This window comes from Bubalus bubalis, chromosome 7 (genome assembly GCF_019923935.1).
Source record: "Bubalus bubalis isolate 160015118507 breed Murrah chromosome 7, NDDB_SH_1, whole genome shotgun sequence".
Lineage (NCBI taxonomy): Eukaryota > Metazoa > Chordata > Mammalia > Artiodactyla > Bovidae > Bubalus > Bubalus bubalis.
Window position 1 is genome coordinate 71,503,140 of NC_059163.1, and position 22,324 is coordinate 71,525,463.

Here is a 22,324-nt window from a genome sequence, read left to right on the forward strand (position 1 = left end):
CAATCCAATACTGAAACCTAAATTTTCATTCCTTCTTCCAGTTCAGTTTTATTACCTTTCGAGCCAACCCAAAAAATCTTTCATATTCCTCCATAAGCAGCCTTGTCCACCAAAGCATGTTATTTTATGCTTAACATAAAAATGCTATCTGAAAGACAAAGACTTAAGAAACTATTAACAGAAAAATTCTAGGAACTAAGTGAAAAAACAAGTAACAAAAACCCACAAGTATATACCAAAAATGTTGAAATTTAAAAGATACTAAGATAAACACTAAATATTAAAATCTGTTATCTAATTTTGGCTAATCTGATTTATAGGTCATTTCTGTAATGCCACATTCATGTAATATGAGCACCAGCTCAAGTCTGCTGTTTTTCCCTTAGCCTGAACAGGCACACAGTCAAGGTGGAAAAGGCTCGGAGTACTTTTCTTCACAATCACTCTATAATTCAATTCTGGGGTCTGTTTAAGCCTTTTTCTTTTTAAAATGGTAATATTGAGGTCATATTTCTTTATAAAACTACATTTTGCACCAAAAGGAAAACTACTTTTTGAATGAGCTAATGTACCACAGAAGTACTTAGGGAATACTATAGAGTCCTGAATAAAAATTATGGATTATTTCATTTTGTGAAATAAGGGATTTAGCCAGAGGATCTATACTAAATAGAGACAATAGAGACAAATCCTGTACTTTTCACTTTGTACTTGCAAATAACCCAATAACAGAAACCATTCTCCTATTTGCATATCAATACATCATTTGTAAATTCATCTGATAACTATTAACTAACTATCCACAAAAAGAAAAAATAATCTTACCTTTTTTCATTTCCATATGACTTCTGTGCAACTTTTGCATGAAGAATAAGCACTGTTTGATCCCCTCGCTCTTTTAAATAATTTCGCATAGCTTCCCTAAAATAAAATATAAATATTACTATTACAGGGGTAAGATTTGGAATATTACTATGTTCTGTAAAAAGAATGCTTAAATGTTTCAAACAAGTAAATCTAAAAATGAAAACAATAAAGCAAAACAAACCATAACTAAATTTTAAAAATATTATACAATGGAGAAATAAATACTGCTCGTCTTCAACAGTACACTTTTTTCTCTGCAAAGAAGCTGTCCCTCACTATAGGAATTTATGATATAACTCAATTAAACCACAATTACAACTTATAGAGTAACTAGAAACACCAAGTACATTGCTTATTAGGCTTTAAACCCTTTGTAAAATTAATCATGAGCAATACTTTTGTACTTAATAATCTAATTCACCACTAAGACTAGCGCCTCTCCTCCAGCTATTAGAATGAGTGTTTTTCACCAAATACAAATCCATAAGAAATTCTCAGGTCATTCAAATTTATTATTACATGTTCTTAAAATAACAACCCTACAAAAGGAATAAGAAAGGGCTATTATTTATATACAAACTCATAATTACTCTCAATGATGTTACTAAACACAAAGTTTAATAAAAGATAATTCAAATTAGGGAAAAACAATTAAATTTTGGAAAAAATACAATGTTAACTGTTTTGGGTACAAAGTACTCCAACTATCCATTTATTACGCAAATACTGTATAAAAAGTTCAATGTCTTAAAAACATTTATCAATTATTTTGCTAAGCAATACAATAGAATACAAAGAACCCAAGGTCTACACAGATCAAACTTTCACATATCTGAATCAGTAGAATCCTAATTCTTAAGATGTTTAACACATTACAAAATTAAAGCAGAAGTGCTTCAAAAACAATCATCAAGAAGCACTTTTAATACACTGAATACTGTTTTATTTCTAAGTAAAAAGACAAATGTGTAAGAGGACAGCTATAGATTAATGAAAAGTGAAGTGAAAGAGTTAGTTGCTCAGTTGTGTCTGAGTCTGTGCTACCCCATGGACTGCCAGGCTCCTCTGTCCATGGGATTCTCCAGGCAAGAATACTGCAGTGGGTTGCCATTTCCTTCTCCAGGGGATCTTCCCGACCCAGGGATGGAACGTGGGTCTCAAACATTGCAGGCAGACTCTTTACAGTCTGAGCCACTAGGGAAGCCCACAGAATAGTAGTAAGTTATCAAAGGTGGGGAAATTATACTTGTAGCACTCTGAAACTAAGTGGCCTGGGGCATATCTCTTAACCTCATCTAGCTTGGTTTCTGTATCTGGTAGTAAGAATAATGCTGACATAATATAGAGTGGTTGTAGGTAAATGAGATGATCTAGATGACAGTGTTTATATTTACTGATTCAAGGCAGACAAGGTAACACTGGAATCTAACAGATTGAGAATTAATCCTTACCACAGGAACAAAGCTCAAAGTCCAGTCAAGACAGTAAAACATATTTGGAAAACAAATTGTAATGAAATACATGGGAGGGGTTGGGGGCAGGAGGAGAAGGGGACGACAGAGGATGAGATGGTTGGATGGCGTCACTGACTCGATGGACGTGAGTCTGAGTGATCTCCGGGAGTTGGTGATTGACAGGGAGGCCTGGCATGCTGCGATTCATGGGGTCGCAAAGAGTCAGACACGACTGAGCGACTGAACTGAACATGGTTCAACTAGAGGTCTGACCAAAAGTTTTACCAAGAGAAAGCACTGGTCATAGCAAACACCCTCTTCCAACAACACAAGAGAAGACTCTACACATGGACACCACCAGATGGTCAACACCAAAATCAGACTGATTACCTTCTTTGCAGCCAAAGATGGAGAAGCTCTATACAGTCAGCAAAAACAAGACGGGGAGCTGACTGTAGCTCAGATCATGAACTCCTTATTGCCAAATTCAGACTTAAATTGAAGAAAGTAGGGAAAACCACTAGACCATTCAGGTATGACCTAGGTCAAATCCCGTATGATTATACAGTGGAAGTGAGAAATAGATTTAAGGGACCAGATCTGATAGAGTGCCTGATGAATTATGGACAGACGTTCCTGACATTGTACAGGAGACAGGGATCAAGACCATCTCCATGGAAAAGAAATGCAAAAAAGCAAAATGGCTTTACATTACAAATAGCTTTTCATTACAAACAGCTGTGAAAAGAAGAGAAGCAAAAGGAGAAGCAAAGGAGAAAAGGAAAGATGAAATCATCTGAATGCAGAGTTCCAAAGAATAGAAAGGAGAGATAAGAAAGCCTTCCTCAGCAATCAGTGCAAAGAAATAGAGGAAAACAACAGAATGGGAAAGACTAGGGATCTCTTCAAGAAAATTAGAGATACCAAGGGAACATTTCATGCAAAGATGGGCTCAATAAAGGACAGAAATGGTATGGACCTAACAGAAGCAGAAGATATTAATAAGAGGTGGTAAGAATACACAGAAGAACTGTACAAAAAAGATTTTCATGACCAAGATAATCACAATGGTGTGATCACTCACCTAGACCCAGACATCCTGGAATGTGAAGTCAAGTGGGCCTCAGAAAGCATCATTACGAACAAAGTGGGTGGAGGTGATGGAATTCCACTTGAGCTATTTCAAATCCTAAAAGATGAAGCTGTGAAAGTGCTGCACTCAGTATGCCAGCAAATTTGAAAAACTCAGCAGTGGCCACAGGACTGGAAGAGGTCAGTTTTCATTCCAATCCCAAAGAAAGGCAATGCCAAAGAATGCTCAAACTACTGCACAATTGCACTCATCTCACACGCTAGCAAAGTAATGCTCAAAATTCTCCAAGCCACGCTTTAGCAATACGTGAACCGTGAACTTCCAGATGTTCAGACTGGTTTTAGAAAAGGCAGAGGAACCAGAAATCAAATTGCCAACATCTGCTGGATCATGGAAAAAGCAAGAGAGTTCCAGAAAAACATCTATTTCTGCTTTATTGACTATGCCAAAGCCTTTGACTGTGTGGCTCACAATAAACTGTGGAAAATTCTGGAAGAGATGGGAATACGAGACCACCTGACCTGGCTCTTGTATTTGCAGGTCAGCAAGCAACAGTTAGAACTGGACATGGAAAAAAAAAAAGAACTGGACATGGAAAAACAGACTGGTTCCAAATAGTAAAAGGAGTACATCAAGGCTGTATATTGTCACCCTGCTTATTTAACTTATATGCAGAGTACATCATGAGAAACGCTGGGCTGGAAGAAGCACAAGCTGGAATTAAGACTGCCGGGAGAAATATCAATAACCTCAGATATGCAGATGACACCACCCTTATGGCAGAAAGTGAAGAGGAACTCAAAAGCCTCATGATGAAAGTGAAAGTGGAGAGTGAAAAAGTTGGCTTAAAGCTCAACATTCAGAAAACGAAGATCATGGCATCCGGTCCCATCACTTCATGGGAAATAGATGGGGAAACAGTGGAAACAGTGTCAGACTTTATCTTTTGGGACTCCAAAATCTCTGCAGATGGTGACTGAAGCCATGAAATTAAAAGATGCTTACTCCTTGGAAGGAAAGTTATGACCAACCTAGATAGCATATCAAAAAGCAGAGACATTACTTTGCCAACACAGGTCCATCTAGTCAAGGCTATGGTTTTTCCAGTGGTCATGTATGGATATGAGAGTTGGACTCTGAAGAAAGCTGAGTGCTGATGAATTGATGCTTTTGAACTGTGGTGTTGGAAAAGACTCTTGAGAGTCCCTTGGACTGCAAGGAGATCCAACCAGTCCATTCTGAAGGAGATCAGCCCTGGGTGTTCATTGGAAAGACTGATGCTAAAGCTGAAACTCCAGTACTTTGGCCACCTCACGCAAAGAGTTGACTCATTGGAAAAGACCCTGATGCTGGGAGGGATTGGGGGCAGGAGGAGAAGGGGATGACAGAGGATGAGATGGCTGGATGGCATCACTGACTCGATGGACATGAGTTTGAGTAAACTCCAGAAGTTGGTGATGGACAGGGAAGCCTGGCGTGCTGCGATTCATGGGGTCGAAAAGAGTCAGACAAGACTGAGCAACTGAACTGAACTGATGTAAAGGAGGGCAGAGGTAATAAAGGACCCTGATTCAATCCCTGGTCCAGGAAGATCCCGCATGCTTCGGAGTAACCAAGCCCAAGCACCACAACTACTGGGCTCTCACTCTAGAGCCCTTGAGCCACAACCATTGAGTCGTCCTGCAACTACTGTAGCCTATGTGCCCTTGAGACCGTGCTCCACAAGAGAAACCGCGGTAAAGAGAAGACTGTGCACCACAATGAAGAGGAGTCCCCGCTCGCCGCAGCTGGAGAAAAAAGCATGCTCAGCAACAAAGACACAGCATGGCCAAAAATACATAAATCTTTTAAAAAAAATTAAATAATGAATATAAAAGTTTAAGTTAATTCAAATCCCACCCTATGACAGATGATGATAAAAGCAATAGCAGGTAATAAAATTCTTAAAATACCTAGAAAAAACTTAAAATATTAAAAAAAAAATTCCATCTCTTTGAAACTGGGAAAAGATCATCATTTAATTTTATCCCAAAGTGAAAGTGTTAGTTGCTCAGTCCTGTCCAACTCTTTGTAACCCCATGGACTGCAGCCCACCAGGCTCCACTGTCCATGGACTTTTCCAGGCAAGAATACTGGAATGGGTTGCCATTTTCTTCTCCAGGGTATCTTCCCATTCCAGGGTTGGAACCTGGGTCTCCCACATTGCAGTCAGATTCTTCACCATCTGAGCCACCGAACCCCATTACCAAAAAAACACCATGCTGTGATTCCCCTGGTGGTCCAGTGGCTAAGACTCAGCGACCCCAAAGGAGGGGGTCGGAGTTTGATCCCTGATCACAGAATTAGATCCAACATGCTGCAACTAAGACTTCACATGTGGGCAACTAACAAAAAGATCCCACATGCAGTAATGAAGATCCAAAATCTCACAAGCTAAAACTAAAGAAACAAAATCATAAAAAAAAAGAAAAAGCGCCATGCTGTGGAATCTGGATTTTCAATGGACACAAAAGGCAACGTAAGATCTTGAGGGTTTTTTTTTTAAGACATACAGTCAATTTTCTTTTTCAGTTAATTTTAGTGGTGAAATAGGGAAAGGACTTTAGAAAGCACAGAGAAAAACTTGAAATAAGGCTGACACACTAAGGAAGAGGTAATAGAAGACAGTACAGAAGACAACTTTTAAGCCTTTTGTTTCAGGAGAGGCAAGTGTATAATAAGTTCCATCATATTTGACAAATGTCGACTCTGAAATGCCCCAGAACTCCAAGCTGGTAGGTTGTTGGAAATAACCACCTGTAGTTCCTGAGAAGGATCTGGGCTGGAAAAGTAGGGTTCATTGGTATATAGCTCACAACTAAAGCCATGGAAGTGAATTAAATCTCTGAGAAAGAAAAAAAAGTGATAGGAATGTCAAGAAGAAAACGTATAAAAGGAAATGAAGAAGAACCAGTAAGGGTAGAACTGAAACTGTCTATTAGATGCTAAGGAAGGAGACAACCTCAAAAAAAGGTAACAATCAAGAGTGAGATGCTGCAGAGGTGTAAGTCTCTAATTTTACCAAGAAGTCAGCCACCAGCTAACAAAAAGTCTTACCAATTTTTGTAAAATGAGAGTCTGCTGCCATGCTTAACAGGTCAGAAGAAGGCCATAGGTACTACTGATATTTGAAAATACTCTCTAGGGAATGGAGAAAGACGCTGACAATGTAAATGACTGAAAATCTGTACTGAAGGACTGGCTAATGTTGAAATTCATAAATGATAGTGACAATTTCCACTAACATTCCAAGGGAATAGACAGCACATTCTCAAACCTGCTAGGTAGTGGACAAGTCGTGTAGCATGAGGAGGATAAGGATAATACGGGATCTGAGGCGCGACTAAGTCACATGACTGACCAAAGTGTTCAAGGTAGATAAGGAAACAAAAGCTAAGCCAGAAGGTCAATATCTTGACAAAACTGACACAGATGTCCAGCCACTGGCATAAAATGTGAATAGTCACAATATACTTGAAAAAAAAATTTTAAGAAGCAATTTCAAATATATTTCCCCACACTGGATTCTACTTGCATTATAGTCTCTATTATATCATTTAGCAATTACTTAGTGTGTCAGATGTCAGGGCCTTTTCCTTGTCATCCCAAACAGTATGCAAAGCCTCTAAGACACACTATCAGACACATTTTAGAAATGGAGGAACAGTTAAGTAACTTTCCAAAATGACACTGAAGTCTCAGGATTCAAACTTAGGCAGTGTGGCTCTTGAAGACAAAATTAATATTATTAGATATTTTGCACTGGTTATGAGCCCAGTTTTGGTATAAAACAGGGGTCTGAATCCTAACTCTTATCAATTGCTAAGCCTGAGTTTTCTCACCTGTTTAAAAAAAAAATGACATTAATAGCTCATATTGTGAAAAATATTTTAAATTAAGTATCCCCACAAACTGACAAATATCAAGGGTCAGGCAACTCTATTATTATTATTTTCTTAGAACAGCAGGAGGAAGGGGGCAGGAGGTAGAAGTTGGAAGACTTCCACTTAAGTTTGACAGCAAACTTGAAAGGAAGGGACCAGGAGGTAAAGGATCAGGTGTCCCACCTGACTTGCAAGGCACAAGTTTCTGCAAGCATAACAGGTAGGCTACACTTTTATCCATCTTCCCATTAAAGATTTATTGAGAGCCCATTACCTCCCAGACATTGGTTATCATGCTAGCTGCTCATATTGGAAGTAACTGTTCACAATGTCATCATGACAAACGAGTACAGATCTCAACATATTTATGATGAATGCAAGATAGCTCCAGTTTTCCTTGTCTTTTCCCTTCATATTTATAATACAAATTCTTGAAAAAGCAACTAAAAACTTTAATAATAGTTGTTCTGTAATAACAGTTTAACAAACAGCTTCTTCAACAAGACAAAATCCAGTTTGTTAATAGAATATCAAACATTAAAATTATGTTCTCTGGCAATTGTAGGTTGATAGTTCTATTTCGTATCTTAAAGAGCCATTAAAAAAAATTAAGGCAATATACTCAAAAGAAACACAATTAAAAAGTAAAGCCCATAAAGTGATAACCCATATGCTCTTCCCTCAAACAGAGTTGAGTGTCTTCAAATGAACAGGTTTTCAATCTAGGCACTGTTGACATCCTGGGCTAAACAATTCTCTGGTGTGAGGGGGCTGTGCAGCACACTGGAGGGTGTTTAGCAGTATCTCTAACTTCTACCGATTAGAAGCCAGTAACACCTTTCCTCCATTTGTGACAACCAAAAATGTCTCCAGATATTGCCAAATATCAGAGGGGTGGGGCAATTCACCTGGGATGAAAATAAGTGGATTAAAGAAAACCAAAATTGTTCCTTCCAACAGTAAGATGAGAAAATCATCCAATGTCTTTTTAAGAAAGAACAAGGGAAATTTTATCATTTGAAAACAATATAGGTGCTATAAGAACCTTACCAGTAGAATTACTACTTTGTATTGCTGAATTATTTAAAAAAAAAACAAAACAAAACAGTAACAATAAAGCTAAAACTCATAATCTGTTTTAACAGTTACTATTTAACAAGTTTTGAAGTTTATGTATTCTTTATTTCATTCCATAATTCCTTATAAAATATTCATTCTGAATGGAAGCCAATTAAAAATTATTTGAAGAAGAGTATGGAGCAACTATTTTTGAGTTTACTTACTTAAAACACATTTAGCTTAAATGTTTAGAAAAGCAGAAATTTTTATCAGTATTTTTACTAACATGAAATCATGGCAAATGCCATTATAATTTGACATGGTTCAACTATCACTTTGTCAACCTTCTGACTCTTTTTTCCTTTATAAATGTGTACTTCTTTTATATCGCAAGCAAAATTCAAAAAAGAATGTCCTTAATGCTGCTAACCCCTAATCATCTGAAAAAAGAACCCTTACTTCCCGACCGCATTCAGTTAAGCCGCCATGACTGCGGCAAAGGGTGCATAAGTGAGGCAAAGGGTGCGTAAGTGATTTAAACCATGCGTGACCGCACACCCGCGCGTGTGTGTTTGTGTTGGGGGCTGGGGATTGTGGGAAAGGCATTTGAGCTGGGAACTAACCATAGCCAATCCCAAATACTCAAGAAGAATGGTGGCCCACAAAGATGGAAGGTCTAAACTGTCACCCTTACCAACGGTATCAGTCTCTGTACTCCTCAAGTTGGATTTTTGTCACTTGTAAAATCCAAATAATAAAGGTTCCAACATGAACTGTCTGCTGGTAAAGAAACTTGTTTTTGTTGCATTAAGTAATTCCACACATACACCCAACACCTGCAAACATTTCAGAGCGCTGCAGAGTACAGTTTGAGAAAAACTGGGAGGCCTGGCATGCTGCAGTCCATGGTGTCGCAAAGAGTTGGACATGATGAGCAACTGAACTGAACTGACTACAGGCCACAGAAAACCACACCAGTTGTTTCTGTATCTCAGTATAAAACCTGGTTATTCTGGTGTTTTAATCCACAGTCAAGTAAAGTCAGTTATATCTGTGATCCACATTAAGGGGACTATTTTCAAGAGAGTGGGATGCCCTTGAGAGTTAGCATTCAATTCCTACCATATGTATTCATCTATATATCCAGAAGACTGTAGTATTTTTAAAAAGTGAAATGCTTAACAGTACATAGTATTAACTATACTTAATCAAAAATAACTCTGTATCAGTAAAATAGTACTTTTAGAACACTATCCAAAAGATCATCCTCTAAGTAACAACATATTTTTTTAAACCACTGCTTAATTTGGAAGACAGGGATTAGAAGAGGGTAGGTTTAAAAGATTATTTTTTTAAAGAAAGAAACTCTGAATTAAACTGTCCAACCTCCATACACTCCCAGAGATACAAAATTTCTTATCATTTTGCATAAAGGATTTCTTTAGCACTTCTACAGAGAAGGCAATGGCACCCCACTCCAGTACTTTTGCCTGGAAAATCCCATGGATGGAGGAGCCTGGTAGGCTGCAGTACGTGGGGTTGCTAGAGTCGGACAAGACTGAGCGACTTCACTTTCACTTTTCACTTTCATGCACTGGAGAAGGAAATGGCAACCCACTCCAGTGTTCTTGCCTGGAGAATCCCAGGGACGGGAAGCCTAGCGGGCTGCCGTCTATGGGGTCTCACAGAGACGGACACAACTGAAGCAACTTAGCAGCAGCAGCAGCAGCACTTCTTATAGCTCAGGCCTGTTTATGATTGATTCCTTTTCAGTTTCTTATGTCGAAAACTGCCTTTGTTTTTGCCTTTGCTGGGTCTAGAATTCTAGGTTGCCATATTTCCCCCCCTTGAGAACTTAAATACTCTTGTTCCACTGTCCTCTTCTTTCTAGCAAGGCTTCAGATGAAAAACCTCTGTCATGCTATCTTTGTTCCTCTGTATATAATGTATCATTTTTTTCTGTTCTATTTAATATTTTCTCTTTATCACTGAGGTTAAGCAGTCTAGTCAAGGCTACGGTTTTTCCAGTGGTCATGTATGGATGTGAAGGTTGGACTATGAGGAAAGCTGAGCACCGAAGAATTGATGCTTTTGAACTGTGGTGTTGGAGAAGACTCTTGAGAGTCCCTTAGACTGCAAGAAGATCCAACCAGTCCATCCTAAAGGAGATCAGTCCTGAGTGTTCATTGGAAGGACTGATGTTGAAGCTGAAACTTCAATACTTTGGCCACCTGATGTGAAGAGCTGACTCACTTGAAAAGACCCTGATGCTGGGAAAGATTGAGGGCAGGAGAAGGGGACGACAGAGGATGAGATGGTTGGATGGCATCATCGACTTGATGGACATGGGTTTGGGTGAACTCCAGGAGTTGGTGATGGACAGGGAGGCCTGGCATGCTGCGGTTCATGGGGTCGCAAAGAGTCAGACACAACTGAGCAACTGATCTGAACTGAACTGAACTAAGCAGTTTGATGATGATGTTTCCAGAAAAAAAAGGTAATAGTTTTTGCACTTGGGGTTCACTGAGTTTTAGAATTGTTGTTTTATTATATAGTTTTCAGCAAATTTAGAAAATTTTCACTCATTATCTCTTGCAACCCACTCTGGTACTCTTGCCTGGAAAATCCCATGGATGGAAGAGCTTGGCAGGCTACAGTCCATGGCGTCGCAAAGAGTCAGACATGACTGAGCAACTTCACTTTCTTTTTCTTTCTTTCCCCTTCAATGACTTCAATGACATGTGTATTGGTCCATTTGAAAATAAAATACAGTTCATTAATGATATTTTTCAGATATTTTATCTGTGTGCTTCATTTTGGATAGCTTCTATTGGTATGCCTTCAAGTTTACTAATTTCTTCTGTAGCATGTATCTGTGATTAATACCACAAGTGTATTTTTTCATTTAAATAGTTTAGTTTTCATCTCTACAAATGTGAATTGGATCTTCTCTTTTTTTAAATCTTCCATGTCCTTTATTTAACTTCCAATCTCTCTTCCAGCTCAGGGATCTGCAATTACAGCCTATAGGCCAAATGCAAACTACCACCTATAGTAGAAATGAATTTATATTCCAGTATACAGTAATGTCCCTTCGTTTAGACACTGTGTCTGGCTACTTTTACGCCACAATAAAGTTGAATAGTTACAACAGAGGCTGTTCAGGCCATAAAAATATTTACCATTTTATCCTTTGACAAAAATTTTGTACAGTCCTGATCTTAGCTTCTTAAACATGAAGAAGACAAATGTAATTAACAGTCTTAATGCCCTTTTCTATCATCTGTGTCATTTCTGGGTTGGTTTAGACTGATTGGTTTTTCTCATTATGAACCATTTTCCTACATTTTTTATTTTGACCATATGTTAAGACACAATGAATTTTACCATCTTTTTGAGTGCTGCATATTTTTCCATTCTTTAAATATTCTTGAGCTTTGTTCTAGTTCTAATTTAAGTTATTTAGAAAATGTTTGATCCTTTCAAACTTGCTTAAGGTTTTTAGGTGAAACCAGAGCAGCATTTAGTCTAGGCCTAATTCTGTACCACTGAAACAAAACTCTTCTGAATACTCTAGTTGATGCGCTGTGAATTATGAGCTTTTTTCCCCACTTTGACTACTGGCAACAGGCACAATTCATAGAATTGAGAGAGCTATAGGAATTCTTTCCTCTAATTCTTTAGGTTTATCTTCCCCCAGCCTTGGGTAGTTTACTCACACATGTGTTGTTCAATACTCAGCTCAAGACTAGAGAGGACCCTCTAAAGATCTCTGAAACTCTGCATAGCTCTTTCCTCTCCAGTTCCCCACCCAAAGAATTCTGACCACTTTAATTAGCCTCCTTACATTCCCAGTTCATCTCCACAACTCAAGGTGCTTACCAGGCTCAACCTGGATTCCCCTTCCTACATCATATACTGGAAACTTTCTCCAGGCACTAAGCTGGGGCTCACCTCATTTGTCTCCTGTCTCTCAAGGCTCACTGTCCTTTCTTGCCTGCCGTCCAGTATCTTGAAAACTGCTGTTTCATATATTTCGTCCAGGTTTTTAGTTGTTCCAAGCTGAAGAGTAATTCCAGTCCCTGTTACTCTATCTTGGCCAGAAGCAGAAGTCCTAAAATCTACTAAAATTTTCTAACCAGGGAAAACTGCTTAAAGGGTAAATGGAAAGCCATGATAAAGTAGATGGGACCTAATTATATCATTGTATACACTTAAGGAAAGGAAAACCTCCTTTCCTTATATTATTACCATTTATTATATTTATTTATAACATTTATATATTGTGCTGATTGCTATTTTTATGGAAAAGTGAAGTGAAGTTGCTCAGTCGTGTTCGACACTTTGCGACCCCGTGGACTGTAGCCCACCAGGCTCCTTCATCCATGGGATTCTCCAGGCAAGAATACTGGAGTGGTTGCCATTTCCTTCTCCAGGGGATCTTCCCAACCCAGGGATTGAACCCGGGTCTCCGCATTGCAGGCAGACGCTTTAACCTCTGAGCCACCAGGGAAACCCAATTATTCATCAAAATATATCTTATTGTTAGGAGTCACTCAAACCTATTCCTGCTGGTAATGAAATGAAAATAGTTATCTAATAATATCATTTATCTAATAAATTTTAAATTTCAAAATGCCTAACATGTGAATTAAACAAATTCCAGTTAGAATTTCTTCAAGACATATAAAAACAAGTAGTTGACAATATATTTACATTGACCTGTGAGGTAAGTTATATTTTCCCAACCCACTTGATCTGAAAAATGCCTTAAAAATATTTTTAAATTTTGAGTTTCAGATATAAAGTTACAAAAGTAGTATAAACAATTCCTAGTCTCCTTTTCCCTCAGACTAGCAAATGTTAACATTTTACCATATTTGTACCATTTAAGAGCACATTATAGACATAAAACCACTTTACCCAAAATACTTGTGTTTATTGCCAAAAAAACATTGTCTTATACAATCACATGCAATTATGACTGATACAATACTTCCACAATAGATTTTTATTCAGTTGTTTCCAACTGTCCCTCTAATATCCTTTACTGGGGGGTGGAAGTGTGAAGTAGCCTTGAGAAACTCTGAACTCAGGCCAAATTAGGATAGCCTCCATTTTGTTTGTTATTTTAATTAAGCTGAGCTGGAACATGGACACACCACTCATTTACATATTGTCTATGGATGATTTGGGGACATAAGAACAGAGCTGAAGAGTCACAACAAACTCAGTGTGATCCAAAGAGCCTAACACTTTCATTATCTGATCCATTAGAGAAAATGTTTGGCAACTCCATCCTTGGAGCACAAGAAAAATTTGTTCCTGTTCCAGTTTAGTTAAATCTGTCATGTGTAACCTAGCTGTTGTGACCTTTGGGGTTCCTTTACTCTGGTACTTTGCAGTCTTTATTTTTCATAATCTTAAACATTTGGAAGAGTAAATGCTGTTTACTTTATAGGATGTCCTTCCATCTGTGTCTGTCTGACAGTTTCCTTAAGCTTAGATTTAAGCTTATGCATTTTTGGCAAGAATCACACCAAAGCTATACTGTGATTCTTCATGATGCATGTGGAATTTATTTGTCCATTATTGGTGATGTTAATTTAGAACACTTAATTAAGGTGGTGTCTGTCAGATTTCCTCACTGTCATGTTACTATTGCTCTCTTTATAGTTAACACTGACTCAATGGACGTGAGTCTGAGTGAACTCCAGGAGTTGGTGATGGACAGGGAGGCCTGGCGTGCTGCAATTCATGGGGTCGCAAAGAGTCGGACACAACTGAACTGAACTAAACTCATAGTTAACACATACTTTGTGAGATATGCTTAGACACTATAAAAAAGCTTTGTTTCTCATCAGACTTTAAACCAGTAGTTTAAACATCCATTGATGACGTTAGCCTGAGACGATGATCACTGTAGTGGTTGCCAATGTGTGGTTTCCTAGTTTCATCATTTCTTCTACATTTATTAGGTGGAATTCTTCTGTAAATGGAAGCTATCTCCTTTCCTCCATTTATTTAAGTATTTAACTCAGCATAGACTTCTAAACTGTCATTTTATTTTATGGGTTTTAATCTATTATTGTCATTATTTATTTTGATGACCAAAGTGTCCATGATTTAGCTAAAGAAGCCTCTTCAAACTGGCTCCCTTTGTGTGTCCTTCTGGCAGGTCCCCATCATTCTTTTGAGTGAAACAGCTTTTTTAATAATGGCAACAATGTGGAAATGACCCAAATGGCCATCTGTGTGAATTAAATAAAGACTGGTCAGAAGACAATGAAAAATTATGAAGACACTAAAGAGACCAAGGTAGAAGATCTACAGTTAACAGAACAATGCTAAGAGTATGATGCTAGACTTTAAAAAGAAAAAAAAAAAAAAAAAAGACAAGTCTCTGTTTATACATGCATACAATTTTCTTGAAAGATATTAACAAGGCAGGGTAGCATTATCTCCAGGACTGTAGCTGTGGAACTGAGCATCTTACTTTTTATTTTACAATCACTGGCTCTCAGAAATTTTTTGGAGTATTTTCAAGACTAACACTTTTAAATTTAACATGTAATTAAAATGCACACTGTAAAAATTATATAATTAGAACAGTATAATATTTATAGTCTCATTAAAATGTATAAAATCTGTTTTAAAATTCTTTCTAAAAGCATTTAAGTATCTTTCAAGTCCCAGTTGTAATCAACAAATTGTGATTGCCTAATGAAACTAGATAAAGGAAACCATCCTTATGTTGTAGTCCTTGTCACATTAATTATATAATACTCAATATTAACCTTGAAAGGTTTCATTTTCCCTTTCAACTGTACCATCTTATCTTGTTTTATGGGGAGAGAAAAGGGGTGATAAAAGGAAGGGAAAATGGAAATAGGCTTATGATCTAGATATCATTATGTGAGTAACTTCTTTTCAATAAAACCTGAGTTTCCAAAATGACAGGATCTAACACTTTCATAAAATGTTTGGGTAAAAGACTAATATAACGCTTACCTAGTGAGTCGTTTAGGTGGAGGCCGCTCACCAAATTTTCTGGAAGAAATAAGAAAAAAAAAATTAAATAGGCTATATGACACACTCCACAGTATTTTAGGCACCATGAAACCTCCTTTACGACTTACACTTCAACCCTACTAAAGACCACTGTAAAAAGAAAGCCTCCAGTAAATACCAACACGCAGTAGTAACAAAATACAGACTTTAAAGTTGTTTCTAAACAAAACAACAGACCCTAGGTAGGCCTGACACATCCACATGCTGAGTGTGTATTACACTGATTAGATGAGGATAGCAGGTACTTCCCAGAGACACCTTGCTAAAACACCCAACAAAAGATGATCTAGTCTCCCATAATCTGCAGCACTCAAAAATTCCTCAGAGCCCGAGGGGGTATAGATCTCACAGATGTTTACCATGTGGCAAGCATTATGTTATACCTTTTGTTAACCCTTTTTAACCATTATAAAATAATTCTGGAAGGCAAATTTTAAAGATGTACAAAGCAACTTGCCCAATGTCACAAAGTAAACTAAGTGGCAGGCAGAGTTAAGATTTAAGCCTAGATGTTGACTAATTAATTAGTTCATAATATATGGCCTTTCAAAAAGAAATATGCTAAATATTCTAGCATAGAACCACTGAAAGACAGTAACATTGTTTGGGAGAGGGCAAAGAGAAAAAGCCCAAGCAAAGATTAGCACAATTTAGGCTGGAATTAGAATAAGGTATGGGTGGTAAGAGAGACTCCAAGAGTAAGATTAGCTGAGTTCAAATCTATGATTTAGTGTTTATTTCCCGAGCAGCCCTGAAGTTATCTGACTCTCTAGTTCAGTTGCCTTCCTCATCTGACCTCAAGGAGTTGCTGAAGGATTAAAAGTGCTAACTAATATACAGAAGATACACAGAACACCTGGAACGCCTGGAATTATTAATTATTAGTAAATGTTAGTAATTATTACTGTTTTCTAGTAATAAAAGTTAAGCCAAAATAACTAAAGATATTAAGTGTGATATTAACAAAGATAAACAAGTATAAGGAGAAGAAACTAATCCTTATGTGATGACCTGTCTCCTCTGAAAATAAAACATGAGGTCTTCTGAAAGACATGGCAGAGGCACACAGCACTTGAAGAAAAAAGATCAATAGAATTTTTCTTTCTTTTTAAAGCCACATTGCAGTTATAAATAGGTTAAGTGACTTGTTCATAACGAGTTATAGGTTTGAGAAGCCTAAAAGAGTTCTATATTTGTGGTATTTCACACAATTATTAATTTGATGACAAAAGTCTTAAAATCCCATGTAGTTCATTCTGTTGAGTAATTTAATGTTCTATGACACTGTTTATGAACTTGGTTTATAAGAAATTGCCCTTGAATATTTTGGTATTTCAGTTAACCCTAAAATACTGAAAAGTGGCTATAACTGAAACAGCACCCCAAAATGAGTAAATAATCCCAAGTTTTTGTCAGAAGGATTAATAATAAGTAATCCTCTTTGATTTTTATCCTATAGGATGGTCCACTTTAAAACACAATGATTTATTAGTAATATCAACAAGGGTGCTGAAGGACATAGGTTTCAAAACACTGAACTACTGGTTAATCTATGATGTGAATTCCAATTATGGAATTAAAGGCAAAAATCTATTCCTGAAACTTTCCACAGGAAAGATTTTTTTTTTTAATTTATGAGACTGATTAAATTTACTATTGCAGCATATGATTAAAATTAAAAAGTTCCTCACTAGGTTGGATTTAGTATAAAACCCCAAAAGTTTAAGACAATCTTTAAATTACTTCTTTGCATATATATATTTAAGAACAGAGTCACACTTTATAAAGAGAAGCAAAGAATGTAGAGCGTATCTAAGAGCTTAAAATGGTGAAAATTTTAGAGAGACACAGCTAACAAATGAGATGAAACCTTTCAGTTAGAATCATGATACTAACCATATTAGCTAATAACTCTGATCATCACACATCCTTTGGAATCTAACAGATAATTTAACATAGGTCTATTATATAACCAATAAGATCCACTGCTCTCAAAATTCAAAAGCAAATTTTGTTTTCTGGTACTCTGAAATGCTTTAAAAATCAGATTAAATCAACTGAATGTTGGTTCAAATATCTGCCTACATTCTTTTTTGGAACTACCCATTAGATGAAGTCAACAATCATACAGTAATGCTTGTGCAACATCACTCCTGCCCCCATAGAAAACATGAAAAAGAGATTTGCCTGCTGAGCTTGAACAGTATTTCAAAATGATGTACTGTTCTATCTGGGTGCTATCTGAAAGTTAGAAATCTTATAAGTGATAAATCACTTCTTCAGTGTATAATAAAGTATCTCCAGTAAGTGTCTGTAAACTCAATCCTCTCTTTAATGCATATGCCATCACACTTCTACTGATCTCATTAAACCTAATGGTTACTGTATCTAATAGAATGGGAGAAGGGTAATAAAATGGGTCTCCTGAAGATAGAAAGCCTAGAGATAAACCCATGCACCTATGGGCACTTTACTTTTGACAAAGGAGGCAAGAATATACAATGTGACAATGATAGTCTCTTCAATAAGTGATGCTGGGAAAACTGCTAAGTTGCTTCAGTCGTGTCCGACTCTGTGCGACCCCATAGACGGCAGCCCACCAGGCTCCGCTGTCCCTGGGATTCTCCAGGCAAGAACACTGGAGTGGGTTGCCATTTCCTTCTCCAATGCATGAAAGTGAAAAGTGAAAGTGAAGTCGCTCAGTCATGTCCGACCCTCAGCCACCCTATGGACTGCAGCCTTCCAGGCTCCTCCATCCATGGGATTTTCCAGGCAAGGGTACTGGAGTAGGGTGCCATTGAAAACTGGACAGCTACAAAAGAATGAAATTAGAACACTTCCTAACACCATATGCAAAGACAAACTCAAATGGATTAAAGATGTCAATGAAAGACGAGAAACTATAAAGCCTTTAGAAGAAAACAGGCAGAACAATCAATGACGTAAATCCCAGCAAGACCCTCTATGACCCACCTCCTAGAATCATGGAAATAAATATAAATAAATAAACAAGTGAAACCTAATTAAACTTAATAGCTTTTGCACAGGAAAGCAAACTATAAACAAGGTGAAAAGACAACACTCAGAATGGAGAGTGTTAGTCGCTCAGTCATGTCCAACTCTTTGTAACCCCTTGGACTGTAGCCTGCCAGGGTTCTCTGTCCATGGAATTTTCCAGGCAAGAATACTGGAGTGGGTGGCCATTCCCTTCTCCAGAGGATCTTCTCAACCCAGGAATTGAACCCGGGTCTCCTGCGTAGCAGGCAGATTCTTTACAGAATGGAGAAAACAATAGCAAATGAAACAACTGACAAAGGATTAATTTCCAAAAATATACAAGCAGTTCATACAACTCAATACCAGAAAGACAAACAACCCAATCAAAAAGAGGGCAAAAGACCTAAACAGACATTTCTCCAAAGGAGACATACAGATGGCTAATAAATACATGAAAAGACGCTCAGCACTGCTCATTAGAGAAATACAAATCAAAACTACAGTGAGATATCATCTCACAAGGGACAGAATGGCCATCATTAAAAAATCTACAAACAATAAATGCTGGAGAGGGTGTAGGGAAAAGGGAACCCTCTTGCACTGTTGGTGGGAATGTATATACAGTCACTATGGAAATTTCTTAAAAAAACTAGGAATAAAACCACCATATGACCCAGCAATCCCACAACTAAGCATATAACCTGAGTGAAAAGAACACACGTACCCCGATGTTCACTGCAGCACTATTTACGATAGCTAGGACATGGAAGCAACCTCTATGTCCACTGACAGATGAATGGAGAAAGAAGCTGTGGTACACATATAGAATGGAATATACTCAGCCATAAAAAGGAATGCATTTGAGTCAGTTCTAATAAGGTAAATGAACCTAGAGCCTATTATACAGAATGAAAGTCAGAAAGAGAAAAATAAGCATTGTGTTTCAACATATAAATATGGAATCCAGAAAAATGGTACCTATGAAACTACTTTCAGGGCAACGATGGAGACGCAGAGAACAGACTCATGGACACAGGCGGTGGGGGGAGGAAGGTGGGGTGGGATGCATGGAGACAGTAGCACAGAAACAGATACACTATCCTATGTAAAACAGCCAACTGGAATTTGCTGCATGACTCTGGGAACTCAAACTAGGGCTCTGTAACAACCTAGAGGGGTGGAATGCAGAGGGAGGCAGCAGAAAGGTTCAAAAGAGAGAGAAAGGTATACATAGGTATACCTATGACTGATTTATGTTGATCTATGGCAGAACCCAATACAATATTTTAGAGCAATTATCCTTCGATTAAAAATAAGTAAATTTAATTATCAAAAATAAAAGAAAATGAGTTTTCTGAGAAAATTCATAAGAGTGTTTAGTAGGTTCACGATGCATAACTCTGAAGCTCACAACTGAACTAGATTCTAATTATTCAGTTAACTTCATAGATCTACATATTTAAAACTATCAACTTATACCAAGGTACTATATGCACCCTATACTTATCAAGAGCCACTTTCCTCTACTGATCTGATGTACAATAAATAACACTTCAGGAATTATTTTCTGCAGAAAGAAGGCCCATCTTTAAACATGAGTGAATCAAGAAAATTCATGATGTAGTATTTATATTATACAATCAAAATAACCAGTTTTCAGCAGAAATGACAAGTCAGATAACAATTACTCAGAGACTGATTATAATTTAAAGATTAAGTCCTATTCCTCCATTTTGCAGTACGGAGTAAGGACACTACAAAATTTTTATCTTTACTTCTAATCTATTTTTAAAACAAGATGTCTATTGACATGTGTTGACAACTGAAAACCAGAAATAAATTGGATCAGTCAAGTTTAGACCACTTTTCTGTAAGGCACTTTCATAAGATGTGCATGATACAAGTAAAAATGCAAACAAACAAACAAACAAACCCTAAATCCTTCACTATCTAGGGACACCTTTGATTTTATCAAATATGGAGTTAATTCCTCACTGTACAAAGAATCACTGCTATCCAGTTTATCTTTCTGATACTATAGGTTGTCAATATCTCATTTGCATGAATAGGTTTCTCAAATTTTATGTACACTATATAAAGCATATTTTGATTAATCATGATAATATAAATCCTGTTATATATTTGAAAGAAAAGTTATAATTCTGGAGTTTTTTTTAAGTAACAAGCAAAGGTTAGCTTATGTAAAGTTGATTACACCTATGTCCTTTCCCTCTTCCATTCTGTATGCTTTTCCCTCAGATTGGGACTGGCGAATAAAACACAAACCTAGGTGCCATCACTAGTTAGTTATGCTCATATAACACATGGCTCAAGAAAGCTTAGACTGTCCAAAGTATATGTTGTAAGTATAATTTTAGGCTAGCAAATTCATTTTACTTTAACTTCACTAGCTTTCCCTTTTTAATATAACAATCATCTTTTACTTAAAATAGAGTTAGGGAAAATATTATTATAACTGTATCTGTTTTCATACACCTGGCAGTGTTGAAGATTTTTCAAAAGTTTCCATCAATCACTTAATATACTTCCTACCTATACAAGGTTCCCACATATCCTCCAATCCATTAGAATTTTCAAGTAAGTAGAAGTCTTGAACTTTGCATACTTCTTTTACTTCTGTTTTGCTCATGGTGGACAGGTAATATTGTTTCCCCCACAACAGATACATTTCTTCTATATTAACCAGTCTGTTAAGGAAGTATATCACCACCAACATATTGAGGATAAACACGATAAAGTTATCAAAATTTTACCATCTTAACACCTTTTCTAGCTAACAGATGCTTCACATGAGAAAAATCAAGTCAAAAACCAAAAGGTGAGGTATGGAAAGAAAAGAAAAAACTTTGACTATAGAACAATTTAGTAATTACACTGCTAGGATATTGTCTAGTGATATTAGAACTTTTGAGTCTACAGACTCAAAAGCCAGCTCAAATCATGTGGGAAACTATTCTGCCCTTGGGTGTAGAACTAAAAGTAATTTCCTCTATTATTCTGAATTTCACAAGTTTTCTGCTTAATGGATAAATGAAATTAAAATAAATTATTAACTCAAGAAACATTGAAGAGAGCATGAACAAATCCAAACTCTTAATTAAGTCAAACTTCATGTAAATACAACATTGAATGAACAGCAAGCTGAGAAAAGTACACTTGTTTTATACACTTGTCAGGCTTCCCTGGTGCCTCAGATAGTGGAGCATCTGCCTGCAATGCGGGAGACCCGGGTTCAATCCCTGGGTCGGGAGGATCCCCTGGAGAAGAAAACGGCAGCCCACTCCAATACTCTTGCCTGGAGAGTTCCATGGACAGAGGAGCCTGGTAGGCTACAGTCCATGGGGTCGCAAAGAGTTGGACACCGAGCAACTTCACTTCACTTCATACCAAATCTTCTCTAGGTAGTATACAGTTCAAAAAAAGTACCAGAATTTTTGAATCATGGTTTAAGACAGTGAAATGAAACAGCATTTAACGAGGGAAAAATAAGGAAACCTGATTGATACCCTCAAGAATCCATGCCTGATCATTCCACCAGGATAAAGAAATAAATAGATGATATACGTGATCATCATAGTCTGTGCTAACATATAATATGAAAAACAAAGCAATAGGTACCAGAAAGTTGTTGAGCAATCTACTCACCAAAACAGAAGACGCTAATTAGAAAAGGCTACACATAATATACCAGCTTTGTCTTCATTCATTCATTCACCTAGTATGTACCGAGTATAGGTACTTGGTATACATCAGTGAACAAAAGAGACACAAAATCCATTCCCTTATGGCACTTACATTCAATTAAGACAAATGGACAATGGTATATATTCAAAGACGTT

General features: G+C 37.1%; 1 protein-coding gene across 7 annotated transcripts in view; it reads right to left on the minus strand.

Moving 5' to 3' along the window:
- RBPJ (recombination signal binding protein for immunoglobulin kappa J region) overlaps positions 1 to 22,324 on the minus strand; it is a 241,798-nt gene that overhangs the window by 27,762 nt on the left and 191,712 nt on the right. For all 7 annotated transcript variants that reach the window (XM_025290222.3, XM_025290224.3, XM_044946025.2 and 4 more), the window contains 2 exons: positions 15,408 to 15,446; positions 826 to 921 (listed from right to left, as the gene is read on the minus strand). In XM_025290222.3, the coding sequence (XP_025146007.1) occupies positions 826 to 921; positions 15,408 to 15,446 (135 nt within the window). The remainder of the gene's footprint in view (positions 1 to 825; positions 922 to 15,407; positions 15,447 to 22,324) is intronic.